Genomic DNA, 19,579 nt, shown 5'->3' with positions numbered 1-19,579 from the left:
TAGTTTGGAAACTTCAATAATGGCCTTGAACTTTATGCAAGCTGTAGCCCAGGGGTGAAATGCTCCCAGTTCACTTCTGCCTATCAGTCGTCGGAGAGCCAGTTGCGAAGGGAGCGCGAGGTTCTGCCCACCCGCCCGGATGCCGCCATTTGGATTTTTACCCTCTGCACATGCGCAAAGTGTTCTGTGCATGTCCACAGAGTAAAAGAAGCCAAATGGCAGCGGGTGGATGGAGCCTCACACTCCCTTTGTGACCGGCTCTCCGAAGACCAATAGGCACAAGCGAACCGGGACTATTTCAACCCTGCTATAGTATAAATGCTGGCATGCAAATTCAGTTTCAGCTTAGCTGAGAAGCAAAGATGCTTATTAAAGAGCACACCTTTTTTTTTTGCAGTCAGCAATGGCCACAATGTCCTATCACTGTGTCACTCACCTGTATTTAAATATTGAAACAAAACAAAAATCTTTGTTCAATTTTGATTGCCTTTTTATTATATAAACAATAACCCTGCCTGCTCATACCTGTAAAATCAGTATTAATCAAATTACTTTATCACTAAGAGCTACAAGGCAGTCTCCTCCTGATGGTGCTGTTTGGCATACTGCTAATTTGGAGGCATCTGTACAATATTTAATTCCTTTCCTTTCTTGAACGCTGAACATTGTGTTTCAGGCATTTAAAACATACATTTGTTTCTCTGTATGTTGAACTGTTTATGTTTATACTTGTTTTGCTATATTGCTTCATCTTAATATATGTATCTCACAATATGTATCTCGCCCTATATATTACTTCAATGTATTCAGATTGCTAAAAACTATTTAACATTTATTAGATATTGTAGATAAAGTTTCCTGATTGTATTTTTTAAAAAAGTTCAAGATGTTTGCAAGAAAATTCCAAGAATTTTAATGGATATAAAATGGATTTTAAAAATATTTGCAAGAGTCAATTTTCTTGGCGCGTTACAATTATTATTTCAAAAAACATATTCCACAAGATAGTTAAATATTTGAGAAGAATATTCTAAATGATTCAAAGTCTGCCCGTAAAAGCATCTTTGGAGAAGGGTGTTTTAAACAACTTTTGAGGAAACCAATGTATTCCATCCATTGATTGCTAGTGAGGTTTTTGGTCAGTATTATCTGGCAAATGCACTCCCATGCTCTGCAGAATGTTAGAAGCAGGTCCTGCTAATCCAACTTGAGCATGATAGGATTCCAACAAGTTAGTTACAAGGTTCACATCAATGTCCACAGATGCTATATCAGAATCTTCTTTATTCTGATTGCTTTCCAAATCTGTGTTAGGGTCTTCATGTGGAAATTCTTTACCAGATCTCTCCTATATTAAACAAAACCATATAAGAAAACAGGGCATTTTTATTAACACTGGACTCTGCTGTCATTTAGAATTAAAAATAAATAAATAAAACAAAATTCAAATGCTATGTGATTCCATATTATAGCTGACTTACGGGGGGGGGGGATTTATTTATATATTTATATATTTTTTTATGCTGAATCTCTAAGGAGATTCAGGGCGGCTTACAACATGTTAGCAATAGCACTTTTTAACAGAGCCAGCATATTGCTCCCCCAAAATAACCCCAACAGCCATTCCTTCTTCTTAAGTCACCAGAAAGATAAGTTTAAACGTACCCCTTTCTTCTGATTTGTAAAGCTTTTGCCAATAGTGGTGGATGATAATTCATGATCCATTTCATTCATGTATTTTTGAAGATTTTTGGTGTTTTCATTCCAAGAAGCTGCATCTCCTTGAGAATCAGCTTTTAAATCACTGTCTTTGTTGCTGTCGAAGAATTCAAATTCTTCTTCCTCTTCTAAGTCATCAGAATCCAGCTCTTCTGAATTTGGCCCTAGAAGCAACACAGAAATAGTGTCAGAATAAGACCAAAAGCAAGTGATACTCAGACAGAAAAGGAAATATCCAAAACCAGTCCCCTATATGTGATTCCAGGACAGAGATAAAAGGAATATTTTAATCTCAAACCATTTGATTCTGCTAATCCCCTTGCCTGATCCAAGTTACTCACCTAGGATTTTATCCAAAGCCTCTGTGAATGAGTCAACATCAAAGTTGACAGAGCCCTCAGCAGAAGACCTGAAAGTTAAGAATTCATAATTCTATTTTATGCTGGTGATGGTTTTCGAGGTAATGATACAATAGAGAAGACATTTGGAAATGATTTCTTAGAATCAGCAGTAATTTCTCCAGACAGAATGTCTTTTTCACCCCTTCATCTCTCCTTTCTGAAGCAGACAGGGTAGTCAGAATGCATTGGAATTTGGTGAAAATTCCCTCTTTCCTCTTTTGAATGTCTAGATAGGTCCCTAACAAAATAATCAGCATGGAACTGTAGCATTTTTTCTGACGCAGATGATAATTTTGAAAAATAAATAAATATTGATCAGATAAATATGTTTAAATATTATATTTAAATTTAAGCCACAATTAAAAATAAGCATTAATGATCACAATGGATTGTTGTAATGGGATTGAGTAAACTTGTATTAAGAATAGATACATTAATTACTATTTAATTAAACTAAACATGCAGTTTTCTTTGCTGTTCTACAATATGCCTCAATCAGATTCACCCAACACTGTTATATAGAACATTACATTCTATGGAAGCATGCTCCAACCTACCGTGGGATTTCTGCTCCTTCATATGTTGAGACTTTGGATATAAAAGCCTTCATGCTTTCAGCAACCTCAGTCAAGTCATAGTTCTGCTTTTCCTCTGAGGCAGATGCAGATTTATTTGTGCCAGATGTCTCCTTAAGAATCTGATCCAGAGCATATGGAGAAATCTCTAGCCAACTGTCATCTAAAAGAGTAGCATGAGGATAATTTATTTATTTATAAATTTATACAGCTGAATTACAGATAATAAACACATAATAATACAGATAACTAAAAAAGAAAACATGTGAAAGTTGAAAACAGCTGCATATATATTAGGAAAAGATGAAATGCCCAAAAAAGCTTTTAGGGGTTTTTTTGCAGAAAATTTAATGCAGCTGACTAAGTCTGAATGAAGCCATGTTGCTATATGCCAAATTTGGAATCATCAGAATACTCCCCAGAATGTTGACTTAATTGTTGCAATGAATGGCAGTTAAATAAGGAATGGGTGCATGTTTCATTTTCTTTCCTGTATCAATTTTTTTTAAGAATGCCAAATTATTTTGATAAAAAATAAATAAATAATACATTAGATGGAGTACTTTATATTCAGGTTGTACATTTTAGTCTGTAATGTCACATATACAGTGGTACCTCTACCTAAGAATGCCTCTACTTAAGAACTTTTTCTAGATAAGAACTGGGTGTTCAAGATTTTTTTGCCTCTTCTCAAGAACCATTTTCTACTTAAGAACCCGAGCCCGGAAAAAATTCCCAGGAAATTTGAGAGCGGCACAAAGGCCCGACTAGTTTCCTGCCATTCCTCCTTTAATCCTGACCATTTGGGGATTTTCTGGACTGCCAGAGGAGCCTTTCAGTAGCGCTTAAGGAGGCTTTGGCAGTCCAGAGCGGATGGAGGGTTTTCCTTTCTCTGGGCGTTTGGAGAGGGAATAAACCTCTGCCAGCACCCAGAGAAAAGAAATGCTCCCTTTGCTCTGGACAGCCCAGAGTGAACTGAGGGTTTTCCTTTCTCTGGGCGCTTGGAGAAGGAATAAACCATTTCATTGTGGTGACTCCATCGTGCTGCTTCCCATACACCCGGCGGGAGGTTGCCTCCCGGAGCGTCTGGGCGCGGAAAGGCAAGAGGGGGGGGGGGCGCTTCGCCCTGACTGGATCAACTTGGCTTCAGCCAAACCAAGGGGTCACTACAGTGAAGAAAAGGTGCCGGCTACAAAGCGAGCGAGAGGGGAGGGGAACCCTTCAGCATGGGAAGGAAGAGGAAGCAGGTAGCAGCAGCAGCCACCTTTCGGTCAAAGGAGCCTGCCTGGGTTTCTCTTTGGTACAGTGTATGGGAGGCAGCCTCACGCCGGATGTATGGGAGGTGCATGCTCCTCCTCACCACCTCAGTCCCTTTTTTTTTAAGCCTTAAAGTTTTGGATTTTTTTTATTCCCCTCACCTCACCTTCTTCCTTTGGCAGCAATTGTCCTCCTCCTCTTCTTCCTCCTCCTCCTTCCACCCAAATTCTGAGCTTTTATTTCTTTCCTAATGGGTTTGCACGCATTATTTGCTTTTACATTGATTCCTATGGGAAAAATTGCTTCTACTTATAAACTTTTCTACTTAAGAACCTGGTCATGGAACGAATTAAGTTCTTAAGTAGAGGTACAACTGTACTTATCTGGGAATAATCTTACAGGGAATCCTCACTTAATGTCCAGACGTTCAGGAGCTATTCAAAGGTACAACGGTGCCAAATTAAGCGTGCTTTATAATAGGTCCTCATAATTTTAGTTGTCACAGCATCCATACAACCATTCAGTCATGACCTGGGCACTTGGCAATGAACTCTCAATGACAATATTGAATGGCTCGGTGATTGTAATTATCGTAGATACTTTAAAAAATCACTATCCCATACATTTGATTAATGTACCACTTCAAACTTTATTCTATAGCATCCTAAGAAGAAAGGTATTTAATACGCTTAAGGTAGTGGTTCTCAACCTTTTTGGGTCTGTGGACTGGCAGCGGCAGGCTAAGGGGAGAAGAGATGGTTTTGCTTGCACAAATGGAGCTTCATGTGCTTGCTTGCTGTTTGTACAACTTGGTTCCTAGTGGGCTGCAACCCAATACTGGGCTGCGAATTGGAGACACTGCCTTAAAGTACTTAATGAAATGTCATTTCCATTCTTTTACGATGGTCAAAAGAGCAAGAAAAAATCAATGAATGAAATAAAAACATCTACATGTTTCTATAACTCTGATAATTATATTTAAAACTCTTCCATTACTTACCATCCTCTGGAGGTAGAACATCTGAACTCTTGTTCAAATCCTCCAAATTAGAGGATTTTTTTTTTAATATCATCAGAATTTCTTCTCCTGGGCTAATAGCAATTGAGCTATTAAACGAAATACAACACCAAAATACAGAATTAAATGGACTGAACTGGAAATGTTTAGAATTACTTTTCCCCAAATGATCCAATCTTAAATGCACTAGTAGAAATAATTGTTCTTCGTGCCCTACAGGTAGTCCTCACTTAATGATGGACTTTAATAAAGCTACTTATGGAATTTGTTTCAGAATATTAAATTCTCTACCTTTATATGTCATTTTCCCTTCTCTGGAAGCTGCGTATACCCTATCTCTTATAATCTTTCTAGCAAATCTTAGGTGTATTTCCCTCGGTAACCGGTGTCTTCTTGCGTAATTCGTGTTGATTCGGTATATTTCGTCCAATTCGTTTACAACTCCCTGAAATTATTGTTGTCATAATCTCCCCCAGATTTTCGTTTTCTGCTTCTACTACATTTCGGAATCTTAAGAAATATGATGATCTTTCTAATTCCAATTGAACCAAAGAATTTTCGAGCTCTCTATGTGAATCTATGAGTTTTTGGTCAACCTGTTCCAGGTTTTTTTCATTTTGTTCGGTCTTTTTTTCTACTATTGTTATTTTTTCTTCATTTTTTTGTGTTTCTGCTTGAGCAGATTCCAGTGTATTTTCTAATCTCTGTATGTCAGTTTTTAGTTCTACGTGGTTATTTGTGATCAGTTCCTGCAGTTTCAACATGGTCTCCTGCATTACTGTTAAGGTTTTATTCATATTTTGCATCAACAGTGTGCTTTCTTTTTCTTTCTCTACATTTAACATCTCATCGATTTGCCTTTGAGAGGCAGGGGAAGCTGTATTTGTTGTTGTTGTCATGGGTGTAGGTTTTTTTCCACCTCTAGGTTGGTAGTTGGCCATCTCTTTTATGATCTGGTTTTGCTTTTCTAAGATGGCGTATATTCTATTCCAAATAACCATATAAAATATTTATACAGATTAATAATTCTTATTATATTTCATTCACCAGTTAACTTTTTAAAGTCAAGTTTCTGATTTTATCTATATGAATTAATTAGATATTTGATAAATATTAAATTGATTAATCTTAATTCCTTTACAAAAAGCAATATAAATACTGTAAATACTTTAAATACAATAAGTACTATAGATTATTTTTGAACAGTTCGATTCTAATTCTTATCTATATTCTATGAGTTTATCTATCTTATTCTAATGTAAAGAGTTGGAAAATGCTTACTGTAAATATTAGTTTAAATACAATAGGTACTGTAAAAATTTTCTTGAACAATTCAATTCTAGTTCTTATCTATGTTCTATATTTATCTATCTTATTTTAATGTAAAGTACTAAAGGAAACAATTGAGATATACTTAAAAATATTAGACAGTTACTATACTTTCAATTTCCAGTTCCTATCTATCTATCTATCTATCTATCTATCTATCTATCTATCTATCTATCTATCTATCTAGTAAAAAGGGAGACAACAGAGAAAGAATATTAAAGAAGTACAGTGAACCCTCGAGTTTCGCGTCCTCAAGGATCGCGAAAGGGCTATTTCGCTAGTTTTGAACCCGGAAGTAAACTCCACCATCTGCGCATGCGTGCCCTTCCACGCATGCGTAGATGGTGGAGTTTCCCCGCCGGGCAGAGGCTTCCCTGGGTCTTCCCCCTCTTGCCCCGGTAAGACCCCAGCGGCGGTGGGCTGGAGCGCGAGCTTGGGACAGCCTAGCTCCGCTTCCCAGCTGGGAAGCGGAGCCGGCAACAGCGTGGATGGGTGGGCGGCGCGCGCGAGCTTGGGGCAGCCTAGCTCCGCTTCCCAGCTGGGAAGCGGAGCCGGCAACAGCGTGGGTGGGCGGGCGGCGCGCGCGAGCTTGGGGCAGCCTAGCTCCGCTTCCCAGCTGGGAAGCGGAGCCGGCAACAGCGTGGGCAGGTGGGTGGCGCGCGCGAGCTTGGGGCAGCCTAGCTCCGCTTCCCAGCTGGGAAGCGGAGCCGGCAACAGCGTGGGCGGGCGGGGCGGCGCGCGCGAGCTTGGGGCAGCCTAGCTTCGCTTCCCAGCTGGGAAGCAGAGCCGGCAATGCGCGCGCGCTTGGGGAAACCCCAGATCCGCTCCCCAGCTGGGGAGCAGCCCCAGTAACGCGCGCGCGCTTGGGGAAACCCCGGCTCCGCTCCCCAGCTGGGAAGCGGCCCCAGCAACGCGCGCGCGCTTGGGGAAACCCCAGATCCGCTCCCCAGCTGGGAAGCGGCCCCAGCAACGCGCGCGCGCTTGGGGAAACCCCAGATCCGCTCCCCAGCTGGGAAGCGGCCCCAGCAACTCGCGCGCGCTTGGGGAAACCCCAGATCCGCTCCCCAGCTGGGGAGCGTCCCCAGCAACGCGCGCGCGTTCCCCAGCAACGCGCTGCGGCGGTGGAAGTAAAAACACCATCTGCACATGCGCAGATGGTGTTTTTACTTCCGCACCGCTACTTCGCGAAAAATCGATCATCGCTTGGGGTCCTGGAACGGAACCCTCGCGATGATCGAGGGTTCACTGTACTTTAAATAACATTCAATTCTAGTTCAAAATCTTACTATCTATATTATATGTCTATATTATATATATCCTTATATAGAGTAATTAAGAGAGTAATTAAGAAAATAAAAGAAACAGGAAGGTTATATGCAAACGTGTAAAGTACGGTAAAGTACGGCAAACGTGTAAAGTACGGTCTTCTCTCCCCTTGTTGCTTGTTGTTTGTCACTTGGGCAGTTAAAAGTTATCTAATCCAAGGCTCTTCCAGGGTTTTAAATGTTCCAAGGTGTAGTTTTGTTTTGAGGATTAATTGTGTATCAAGTTCATTAGATACAATGTCTTTTCTTTCATTTCACTCCTCACTTACCACTTTCGCTATCGGAAACAGAGAAAGTGCAAGGTCCTTTACCGCGTGATAGTCTGTGCTTGCGTATCTATTCCGGCTCTCCCCCAGTCTCCTCTGCTCCTCTGTAGCTCGTCTCAAGGTCTCTCGGATTATTTCTCCTCCGCGTCAGCTTTCTATTCCAGAAGTTACAAATCGGGTTCCCCTGTAGAGTTTTTTTTTCCTGTCCTCGGCGCTCTCTCTTACCGCTTGACAGCTCTCTCTCTGCCTCCTGAGCCCTCTTGCCCAGCAGGAGGCAAAGCGCTGGAGGGGAGGTGTCAGGTTCCATCAAGCAGGCGATGGCCGGGAGCCGCCGAAAATCCCTGCCTCTGGTTCTCGTTTTGGCGGCTCCCGGCCATCGCCTGCTTGATGGAGCCTGACACCTCCCCCCCAGTGCTTCAGGATCCCGGCCGGCAGCTTCAAGTGGGTGGGAGGGGGAGGCGGGGAGGGCTCTGAGTCAGAAAGAGACATGGGAGGGAGGAGAGAGTGGGAGGTTGTTTTCTGCCTTTGACGGACCCTAAATACTAAGGATGGGACTGGCAGGGTATGGAATCGAAAGAATGCTATCAGCATTTTTCTAGGGACTGTATTTTATGGCTCAAAGAACAGGAAAATGGTGTAGCATCAATCCTCTTCTCCTCTCTCTCTCGTTCGCATCACCCCTCGCCCCCACTCCGCCCAATATACACGCACCAGTACTATTCAGCATATCTTTGTGGTAGTCCTCTCTCAGGATTGCCCCGAATATCTGAGGAGACCCAGAATCCTCCACAACTGATACGCTAATAAACACTTTCGGCTTCTAGGTTTCACAGGTTTCCTGGTAGTCGTGTTTTCTTTAAATTAGCGGACCCAGAATGATCGAACAAACAACTTTCCTCATCCACAGACCGAGCGATAGCTGGGAGCCATGGTGATTGTCGACCTTTCCCGTGTATGGGTTTAGGAAAATAGCAAGTGCCATCCTGTTAAACTGCAATCCTTTCACCATCTCAATCTACAAAAGAACAGATAGTTCCATCCGAACGGCTACTTTGAAACTGAAGCTGTGTATTGCACGATTACTGTTTTGTTTGATCAATAAATGCAAGCTCGAAGAGCGATTTCTCTCCAAAGGCTAAAATTAATATTTCAAAGAATTCTAAACACTTGACCATTTGAGCCCTGAAGTCTTTCCCTCTCGCTGATCTTGAACCAAATTCTTGGGCGTCCCAAAATTAGGATGGCCGAGACTGTAGCAAACAAGCCATGGCGACCGGAAGACCCCTGCAAGCATCCCTGGTCTGCAAGCAAAGGCTTCAGTTTAGACACGAAGAAAGTCTAACCGTAACAAATCCCCACGTTTGGCATTCAGACTTGAGGGGGAAATCAGCCTCCCAGAGGCTAACAATACTTTTGTTGATTAGCGATGGTGGAGCAATAAATAATAAGATGCTGTCAATAAGAAAAGGCACTTTTTAAACTCTTCCTGAGTTAGAGCCCTCCCCTCCTGCCCACTGCCCGCTTGAAGCTGCCAGCCGGGATCCTGAATAGCTGGCTGGCAGAACCTGCCTCCCCACCCCTCTGGCCTGGCGTGAGGCAAAGCGCTGGGGGGGAGTTCAGGTTCCGGAGTCCGCCCCCCACAAGTCCTGCCCCCACAAGCCGAGTCGGCGGCTTGAGCCTCAGAGCCCTCCCCGCCTCCACTTCCTGCCCACCGCGGTGTTCGAGCGAACGCCGAACCTGATCACGGACTTCTGGAAAAGTCTGGGTTCAGGTTCGGTATGTCGAACCCCGCAAAGTTTGGCATGGACCCGAACTATGCAAGTTTGGTTCGCCAACACTATTTATAAGCAATTATACTTTCCAGTAGAAAATGGCTAATGGATGTACTGGATTTGCATATACAGTGGAACCCCGACATAAGAGCTGCTCTACTTAAGAGCAACTCGAGATAAGAGCTGGGAGGGGAGAGATATTTTTGTTCTACTTACAAGCCCAAATTCGAGATACAAGCGCCAAGGAGCTGTCTCCTGAAGCCAAACGCTAACTTCCGCGTTCGGCTTCAGGAAACAGCTGCGAAGCGGCGCGCATGTTTTAAAAGGTTGCAGCCGGCCTGGGGGGCTCGGGGGGGTGCTTGCAGCTTTCTTTCTTGCTCTTTTTCTTTCTCTCTTTTACCTTCCCTTCCTCTATTTCTTCTTTTCTTTCTCCTTCCCACCTTCTTCCCTCCCTCCCTCCCTTCACTCATTCCTCTCTTACTCTCCCCTTTCATAAGTTTCCTTGCTTCCTTCCTCTGTTCCTGTCCCTTCCCCCTTTCTTTCTTTCTTTCTTTCTTTCTTTCTTGCTCTTTTTCTTTCTCTCTTTTACCTTCCCTTCCTCTATTTCTTCTTTTCTTTCTCCTTCCCACCTTCTTCCCTCCCTCCCTCCCTTCACTCATTCCTCTCTTACTCTCCCCTTTCATAAGTTTCCTTGCTTCCTTCCTCTGTTCCTGTCCCTTCCCTCTTTCCTTCCTTCCTTCCCACCCTCCGTCCATTCATTCACCCATTCCTCTCTTGATCGCTTAAAGCCGGTCCCTGGTGCAAAAAGGGTTGGGGACCTCTGTCCTACAGGATTGGGTGGCAGAGAAGTTGAACATATGTAAATTTAAAAGTTTAAGAAAGTTTACAAGTTAAGTGAAAGAAACTTCATTATTCATTTATATGTACATGTACATTTCTTCATTAAAAACATGTCTTTCTGCATAATTTAGACTAACTTTGTGAGTTTTTTGAGGGCTGGAACCAATTAAAATTATTTACATTAATTCCTATGGGGAAAAGTCGTTCGAGATAAGAGCTGCTCGACTTAAGAGCCCAGGTCCGGAACGAATTAAACTCGTATCTCGAGGTACCACTGTACGTGCTTTATTTAATAACTGTCTGATTTGCTTAACAAGTGCAGTGGTTTGCTTTATGGTTATTGTAAAAATGGTTGTAAAATTGAATCCAGTCATATGGTACCTCAACCTATTGATCGCAATGACAAGACGAAAATTCTGGGCTCCATTGTGGTTATAAGACAAGGACTACCTATAAACAAGCTTTTCATAAAGCAAATGGTTATATATTTGGTTGCGATTGCATATTATCTGGAATTCCATATTATTTTAACATCATTTTCAAGACAAAGATCATAATTTGTTATAAATTTTGTTATAATTTCTAATGCTGTAATTTGGGTTATAACATTATAATTAGTTATTGAAAACCACTATAAGAATATCTTAGGATTTTTTCTTTTCTTGCAAACCCTTGTTTCGGGGTGGGGTCAGGGAGGCTGCAGTTGAGCATTTACTGGCCCAATGCCTCTTCAGAAGTTGTGGGAGCTTCATCACTGAAGGCTTTCAATAAGAAACTGGACAGCCATCTGTCAGAAATGGTACAGGGTCTCCTGTTTGAGCAGGGGGTTCGAATAGATAACCTACAAGGTCCTTCCAACTCTGTTATTCTGTATTCTGTGTTTATTTTTGACTGGGATTAGACATTGTCCCAATTGAGCGTTACCTATGAAAATATTCTTTCTGAACCACATTTCTAATATTTTCAGAATTTATAAATCATAACAGATAACTATAATAAATTATAACTTGCCTTTAATTAATACATTAGCACTTTAATCATTTTAATTCTACAGTTTTTCAAATACCTGTATAGTATTATATTTGAAATGAATAAACTGAATTGAGTTTTATATGGCTTTCTCTCAGATGGTTCCAAAAATGTTCTGCGGGGGGTTTCTTACTACAGTGATCCCCGGTTATTGCGTCCCCGACCATTGCGAACAGGGTAATTTGCGATTTTTCAACCCGGAAGTCAAAACACCATCTACGCATGCGTGCCCTTTTTTTCTATGGGCACGCATGCGTAGATGGCGCCCGGCAGATCAGCTGCTGGGCGGCTTCCCTGGGTCTTCCCCCTCTTGCTGGCATCAGCGAGGAGTTTCCCCACCGCCCACGCAAACTCCTCGCTGCCGCTCGCCCGCCCTTCGCCCGCCCACGCCGTTCGCTCCTCTTGCTGCCGGGAGGGCGAGAAGCCCTCCCCAGCACCCGCTCGCCCGCCCTTCGCCGCTCGCCCGCCCTTCGCCCTGGCCCGGAGCAGCCGACAGAGGTAGACATTCCAGCCCCCACCTGGTCCCGCCCGATCCTCCTCCCTGAGGCAGCTCGCCCTCCCATGGCCGCTTCCTCCACCCTCCATCGCAAGCCCTTGCCACCGCAGCCAACGCGCGCTGCGATCTTCAAGCCCGGCTCCTTTCGGCCCAGCATCCCGGGCCAAGCAGCTGCCTTCCGTCACTGAGCCTGGCTGGCCCGGAAGATCGTAGCGCGCGTTGGCTGCAGCGGCGAGGGAAGCCAAGCCGGCAGCAATGTCGCCGCCGCTGCAGCCAACGCGCGCTACGATCTTCCGGGCCAGCCAGGCTCAGCCAGGCTCAGCGGATCAAGCCCGGCTCCTCTCGGCCCAGCATCCCGGGCCAAGCGGCTGCCTTCCGTCACTGAGCCTGGCTCGCCCGGAAGATCGTAGCGCACGTTGGCTGCGCTGGCGAGGGAAGCCAAGCAGGCGTGCCGTTCTCCGCTGACTCCTAAAGCGGGGAAGTTCGCCAGGAGTCAGCGGAGAACGGCGCAACTGTTTTAAAACGATCGGAGCTTTCCAATGAGTCCCGAAGACAAACGTCAAACTTCCGCGTTTGTCTTCGGGACTCATTGGAAAGCCGCGCGGGTGTTTTAAAACATCCCCGCCGACATGGGGGGCTTGCTAGCACCCCTCCAAACCCGGGTTGGGGGTTCGGGGGGGTGCTAGCGAGCCCCCCATGTCGGCGGCGACGTTTTAAAACAGCCGCGCCGCCCCCAATCTTCGGCTCCTCGCTAGCGCTGCGGAAGTTAAAAACACCATCTGCACATGCGCAGATGGTGTTTTTACTTCCGCAGCGCTACTTCGCGAAAACCCGCTCGTTGCGGGGGGTCCTGGAACGGAACCCTCGCAACGAGCGGGGGATCACTGTATATTTACATTGATTTGTAAAAGACAACACATCTTCCTTTAGGGGAGAAACATTGATCAGATAACTTAAGTAGGGTTTACAATATAGATATTTCATATGTAATGTATTAAGCCAGCATAAGTAATACATTCTTATATTTCCACATTTAATCATGCAAAGAGATAAGCAATACAAACCAATAAACACAACTGACTTTATCTCACCTTTCTGAGCTGGCTATAGTCTGCAGAAAATAGTTTTCTGCCACTTGCAACTGATGAAGATACTGAGCAGAGCCTTCTATTTCACCCTTTGGGGGAAAAAACAACAACCAATATTCAATGTAGGCTTCTTAAGTCAGAGACCCACAAAGGAATCTACAAAAAATCTGTTAACTTACAGTTGTGCTCATAAGTTTACATACCCTAGCAGAATTTAGATTGTCTTAGCCATTTTTCAAAGAATATGAATGATAACACGAAAACCTTTCTGTCACTCATGGTTAGTGTTAGGCTGAAGCTATCTATTATCAATCAACTGTGTTTACTCTTTTTTCAATCATAATGAGAATATATTATATCAAGATGGTGAAACATTCTGCAACAGAACAAAAGTTGTCTTGCTTTTAAAAGGTCTTAGGAAGCTTAATATTTTTCTGTTTGCAATTAAATCAGATGTATCAGAGTTAAACTGTGGGATCTTTGATGTTCCCTGTGATAGTTTGTAGACATTTCATTACCAAACTAGAGAAATTTATCAGTGTTAATGATATTGCACAATTTGATAATGAAATGTCTGCAAGAAGAAAACCAATGAGCTTTGTCAAATCAAATGACTGTGGTTTTGCATAGCCCTAATCATTACTATTTTGTTGGGTCATGTTCAGTGTCCCCTCTAAGGTGCGCAAAAACAACCCCTCTGCACATCCTTTTCCAAGGCTGCGTAGAGGAGCCAGGCATGGGAGTTGGGGGGCGACAAGGAATGTGCAGAGGCCGGCAAAGGTTTTCTGGGAGGGTGAGAAGGCCACAATCGCAGCGGGTGGGGGTGGGCACGGCCGCAGCTCCTTTTCCTTCCTCCACCGCCTGTGTCTGCCGCCTGTGTCTGCCAAGCCGGTGGCTGTCGCCGCGGGTTCCTCGGGCAGGAACTGTCATATCCCCCCGGGCAGCACAGCCAGGTGGCCGTACAAAGTGCAGAGATTATTGCCGCCGCCTCTGCCTCCACTTGGAGCCGCCATGGTTACCATGCCTTTTGCTCTCGCTTAGTTCGACCACGGTGGCTCTGAGTGGAGGCAGAGGCGGCGGCTCCCGCCCAAAGAACCCGCGGCAATGGCCCTTTGAACAGGCGTCGCCAAGAGTTTTGGCGAAGGGGGGAGTTGCATGTGTGCAAGCAGCTGTGAAGAGGGGAGAGAGAGAGAGAGAGAAAGAAAGAGAAGGCTCGGCAAGGAGTTGGGGACTTGCTCCACTTCGCCACCTCCTCCTCCCCCAGGGCGGTGTTAAGAAAACCGCGGGAAGGAGGACCCCCCCCCTCAGCACCGCTTTTTTGGAAAGCTAGGAATTTGGGAGAAATACCATACCCCCGTCCCTCCCTATTGGCTCAGACAGAGATGGAGGCAGAGAGACAGAGGGGAAGGGGGGGGAAGTGACAGGGGGAGGGAATGTGAGAGAGAGAAAAAGAGAAAGAGAAAAATGAGAAAATGGAGGGAAAGAATGAGGGAGAGGAAAAAGAAACAAATGAGAGAGAAGGGGAGAGAAAGAAAAAAGGGAGAGGAAAGAGAAGTGGAGAGGAAGGAAGGAACAAGGAAGGAAGAAAGAAAGGAAAGAAAGAAGGAGTAATGGAGGGAACAAGGAAGGAAGGAAGAATGAAATGAATGGAGGGATGGAGGAAGAAATGACAAAAACGGGCGCTTCACTGGCAACGGAAGTCCGGAGGTGGGGTTTCCCAGCGAGGGGAGCCTCGGTGAAATCACAGCATCGCAAAAACACGGAAGTCCGGAGGTGGGGTTTCCAATGCAGGGGAGCCTCAGGGGAATCCCAGCAGCGCAAAAACGGGCGCTTTGACTGGCAAAAGGGGTGAGTTTTGGGCTTGCACGCATTAATCGCTTTTCCATTGATTCCTATGGGAAACATTGTTTCGTCTTACGAACCTTTCACCTTACGAACCTCGTCCCGGAACCAATTAAGTTCGTAAGACAAGGTATCATTGTATTTTGTTAGTAACTAATATCAATCAACAAAAAAGTTGCAAACGGTTTTTTTTCTAATTTTATTTAAATTATAATAAATCTCTTTTAATTAAATTCCCTCAATGTTCCTTCAAAAAGTACAACAGCAATTATATTTTAACTCATTAACTTATTAACCATTATGCCAAAGTACATCCTTATTTCTTTACAGATCTTATTATAATCAATACTTCTCACTTATTAAAACAAATCAGCAATTCCTAAATTTATATATCTAAATAGAAACAATTATTAAAGTTAAAAAAGAGCAAACAAAACAATACTTCAAGCTTAATCAACCCTTCTCAAATTCCAATTTCTTTAATCTGAGCAGAACTTTGAACCTTGGAAATGGCCCTGGGTTGGGCCGAGAGGCAAAAAAGGAGCTGTGATATTCCTTCAATATACAGGTAGTCCCCAACTTATGACGGGGATCCATTCCCAGGGCCCGTCGTAAGCCGCGTTTGGTATAAGTCGGAATATTCCGATTTACATGAATATTCCGACTTACACGGCGGGGGCGGGGGCTGCTTCTTCAAAGAACCAACAGCCGGTCCTTCTTGGCGCTGCGTTGCTGCAACCTCCGAGGCTGCCGCCACCCCCTCCATTCGTGCAAGGGGATCGCCGTGGTGGGCAGCCTCGGAGTCTATAGCAACGCAGCACCGAGAAGGACCAGCTGTTGGTCCCTTGAAGCCGATTCTTCTCGGCGCTGTGTTGCTGTAGCCTCCAAGGCCGCCCACCGCGGAGATCCCCTCACCCAAACGGAGGCAGCGACGGCGGCTGCAGCCTTGGAGGCTGCAGTAACACAGCACCGAGAAGGACCGGCTTCAAGGAACCAACAGAAACCGCCGCCTCTGTTCGGCGAGGGGATCTCCACGGGGTCTCTGAAGCCACCGCCCACCGCAGAGATCCCTTTGCCTGAATAGAGGCGGCGGCGGCAGTGGTGGCTTCGAAGCTGTCCCTGGGTCGTTGTAACGACGAAACATCATACGTCGGGGACAACGTAACCTGGGGACTACCTGTACCAAGGTGATTCGACACAAAAACATGTAATCCTTCCCTGATACAGAGCTGAAGGGATTGTAGCCTAGAGGTTAATTCTCTGCCTTACAAGGCAAAGATTGCAGGTTCAAGTCCCAGTGAGGGTATGGCTAGCTGATGAGGCCAAAATAAGGCGGAAATAGATCTATCCTAGTCTCCCTTAATTTTAAAATCCAGCAAAAACCTGTGACACACACACACACATATATCCCTTCCACAATACCCTCTGGCCCCAGCGAGACAGAGGAGGAGGCAGAGACAAGAGGTAAAGGGGGGGGGGGAAGTGAGGGACGAATCTCACACATTGTCCCTCACTTCCCCCGCCTCCCTTTACCTCTTGTCTCTCTGCCTCCGTCTCTGTCTCTCTGGGGACCAGCCAGCCACCTACCCCACTTCTGAGCTTATCCTGATGCAGAACTGCACGGCTTCCTGGTTTTACAGCCGACCAGGCAGAATCGACTCCTCTCCTGTGCTCCGATTCTCTCTGGCCGGGCTCAGTCCCCGCGGCTTCGGTTTCAGCCGCTGCTACTGGGTCTTCCAAGATGAGCTGAGGAGATGCCCTGCCCAGTTCCCTGCAGCTGCATGCAGGGAATCATCCTCGTGAGGGGCTCCTGGAGGCTCCGCTCCGCACCAAATTAAGCCCCAGCAGTAACCCATGATGCACCAATCCACGAAAGGTGAACCCCGAAGTGGCGAGGGACCACTGTATAAATTTAGTTTAAAGTGTGGCGACATTATATCAACAACAGACCTCTTCACTGAATAATTTAAGGCAGGTATGCTTTGTTCCAATTGATATAGATATCTCACCTTAAAATAATTATTTTTCTGGAGCGCCCTAAGAAAGCTATCCCATAATGGAACATTCAGTATTTGTTTCTTGGAATCAGGAGAAGCTGAACTATACTTTGAGCATAAAATTTCAAAGCCATGAGCCTGTGAACAATATAACAATATATATAACAATATATAACAAAAAAAACCTCTAATTGTATAATATTTGCATCTTAATGTTAGGATTGTTGCAATATATTTTCAAAGTAAAGACATTTGCTTTGTATTGTACAAACACCTGGCCACTCTGGGAACACCCCCTTCTTTGCTTAGCAATTATACAGAGTATATAAAGAAGTAGTTTACTGCGATCATTTTCTGTGATGACTTTCTTTTTCTTTTTATTCTTAATCCAATCTACAGCCTTAAAATTGGCTGGTGGTCTCTCATCCAACTATTAACTAGATCCAACCTGGCTTATTTGTCAAAATTAACTAAAATCAGGTAGGCACTGCCACCTGTCAGAGAACAATCTTTTAGATGAAATACCTTAAAAGATGATTTGGAATAAAATTGCATACGAAAAATTAGAGTAGAAATCTAAATGATTGCAAGGGAAGGTGCCCTGCTATATATAGGTGAATATGTATAGTTCTTATTGCATTCTTTTAACGAAGAATATAGAATATTAGAGAAGGATGTGTATGTTTCTGTCAACTTCAAGAGGCTGAATAATGGAATAAATTGAGCATTATCTTAAAAAGAATTTAATTTAACATTAGCTAACAAAATACCTTATTCTGAAACAACCAAATATTTACATTCAACTTCAAGAGATTTCCCTACAAATTACTTAAAATAACTTACCTACTTTATATCCAAAATCAAGAGATTTTCCTACAAATTAAAATAACTCACCCACTTTAAATAATTCTCTAAATCCTATATTAATGCCTTCCCTTAGTCAGATCCTCAGGCCATTGCAACCATGCAAATCTCTTCCCTCAGGAAAAATGAAATTAATAATACATTTGGTTTTATGTTATAAGTTTTATTGATGCTCAGATATGACAATTACAGTCTTGAGGCTACAAGCACCAGGCCACCTGAATAAATCCTATTATATATATTTATTATTATTTTTTACTGATAGCCAAAGAGGACATATGCAATTGCAAAATACTGCTGTGAGCTTCTTGGTCTTATGTAGTTCCTCTCTCTCTCTCTCTCTCTGTGTATGTATTCATATACATATAATTTACATACACAAACACACGCACACATACACATATACTTACACATGAATTTAGTTTGTGTATGGTTCTGGTCTTTGGTTGCCTGTGTGTTTATTTGTGTGCCTCTACAGGGTTTCTGTGTCTATATCTTGAAATTAATTTTTTTTGGTAAAAATATTCAAAGGTCAAGATAGAAACTTACCAATTTCATGCCTAATTCATACGCTTTGTACTGAGGATGTGAACATGGAGGTAATGAGTAGCCACTCCGTTTGTCTGGTACAAATGTCTGTTGAACCAGTTGTGCATATAGACACTTTGTCAAAGTAACCTGAAAATATCAGAATATTTAATTAAAGATTCACTTTTCTGAAAAGGTATTTGAATCTGCTTTGGCCTATTACAGTTAGTCCTTGTTTGGCAACCACAATCGGGGCCAACATTACGTGAAGCAGTGGCTAAGTGAAACAGTGATTTTATTTTGGCTCTCCTTTGCTTTACAGACCTGCAAGGGTTGTGAATGAGGGCATTGGTCACAAAGGTCAAGAATGTGTGAATGGCCGTTGTCCAAAGTAGTTGCCAAGTGAGAATTATTTGTAATATTACTTGAAGAAGTCTGCAGAGATTCTCAGTCATCCATGTCATAGTTGTCTCAAAGATGCTTTTTCTACAGGCAACTGGACTTCGTTTTTTATTTGAAGATGTTTTGCATCTAATAAAGACCTGCAAGAGATACAAACCCTTCCATCCCCACTATCCTGTCAGAGCTGAAGAAACCTCTTGGATGAGAAGCGAAAAGTCTTCAAAGAAAAAACAAGAAAGTTCATTTGTCCCCAGAAAAAAGACTTTTGGGACAACCATGACCTGGATGACTGAAAATCTCTACATACTTTTATCTATACAATTTGGGTTGAGGACCCTATGAATGGTGTGGAAGTAGGAATGGATTTCCAGAGAAAAAAATTGCAAACTACAGGAACTGGGAGCACTACTCGGGAAAACAGATTAAATACAGGAACCAGGAGCTTCAACCCCAAAGTGCTTCAACGACCCCAAAGTGCTTCAATGACCCTCTAAAACAGCGGTCCCCAAACTACTGCCCGCGGGCCGGATGCAGCCTGATGAAGTCTTTTAACCGGCCTGCGGCAGCTCACAAGATTTTACTGATCGATATAATAAGCTTCCGAATCTCCTGTCCACTCACCGCGGTCGGCTGCTGAGCGAGGAGAAGGTGGAGAGGCAAGAGGCGGGGAGGAAAGCGGACCTGCAATGTTTCCCAATTTCTGGTGGGCCCAGTAGCCTCGTGTTTTGCACTCCCCAGAATCCAAAGACTTCCCTGGAGCAGGGGGAGGGTAAAAATGCCCTCCCGCATCCCCCTGGAGGCTCTCTGGAAACCAAAAACGGCCTCCCAGAG

The 19,579-nt window shown here is 43.9% G+C and overlaps 1 protein-coding gene across 4 annotated transcripts in view; it reads right to left on the bottom strand.

Moving 5' to 3' along the window:
- Nucleotides 1-889: 889 nt before the first annotated feature.
- ECD (ecdysoneless cell cycle regulator) overlaps nucleotides 890-19,579 on the bottom strand; it is a 38,211-nt gene continuing 19,521 nt past the window's right edge. For 3 of the 4 annotated variants that reach the window (XM_070752306.1, XM_070752304.1, XM_070752305.1), the window contains 8 exons: nucleotides 18,368-18,496; nucleotides 16,967-17,092; nucleotides 13,119-13,204; nucleotides 4,953-5,059; nucleotides 2,678-2,858; nucleotides 2,061-2,128; nucleotides 1,666-1,883; nucleotides 890-1,348 (listed from right to left, as the gene is read on the bottom strand). In XM_070752306.1, coding sequence (XP_070608407.1) covers nucleotides 1,124-1,348; nucleotides 1,666-1,883; nucleotides 2,061-2,128; nucleotides 2,678-2,858; nucleotides 4,953-5,059; nucleotides 13,119-13,204; nucleotides 16,967-17,092; nucleotides 18,368-18,496 — 1,140 coding nt within the window. In that variant the 3' untranslated portion in view covers nucleotides 890-1,123. The remainder of the gene's footprint in view (nucleotides 1,349-1,665; nucleotides 1,884-2,060; nucleotides 2,129-2,677; nucleotides 2,859-4,952; nucleotides 5,060-13,118; nucleotides 13,205-16,966; nucleotides 17,093-18,367; nucleotides 18,497-19,579) is intronic. The other variant, XM_070752307.1, reaches the window with a different exon arrangement.

The sequence above is a fragment of the Erythrolamprus reginae genome, chromosome 5, assembly GCF_031021105.1.
Source record: "Erythrolamprus reginae isolate rEryReg1 chromosome 5, rEryReg1.hap1, whole genome shotgun sequence".
Lineage (NCBI taxonomy): Eukaryota > Metazoa > Chordata > Lepidosauria > Squamata > Dipsadidae > Erythrolamprus > Erythrolamprus reginae.
Note: the sequence above shows the minus strand (reverse complement) of the source record. Positions and strands in the feature narration are given on the sequence as shown.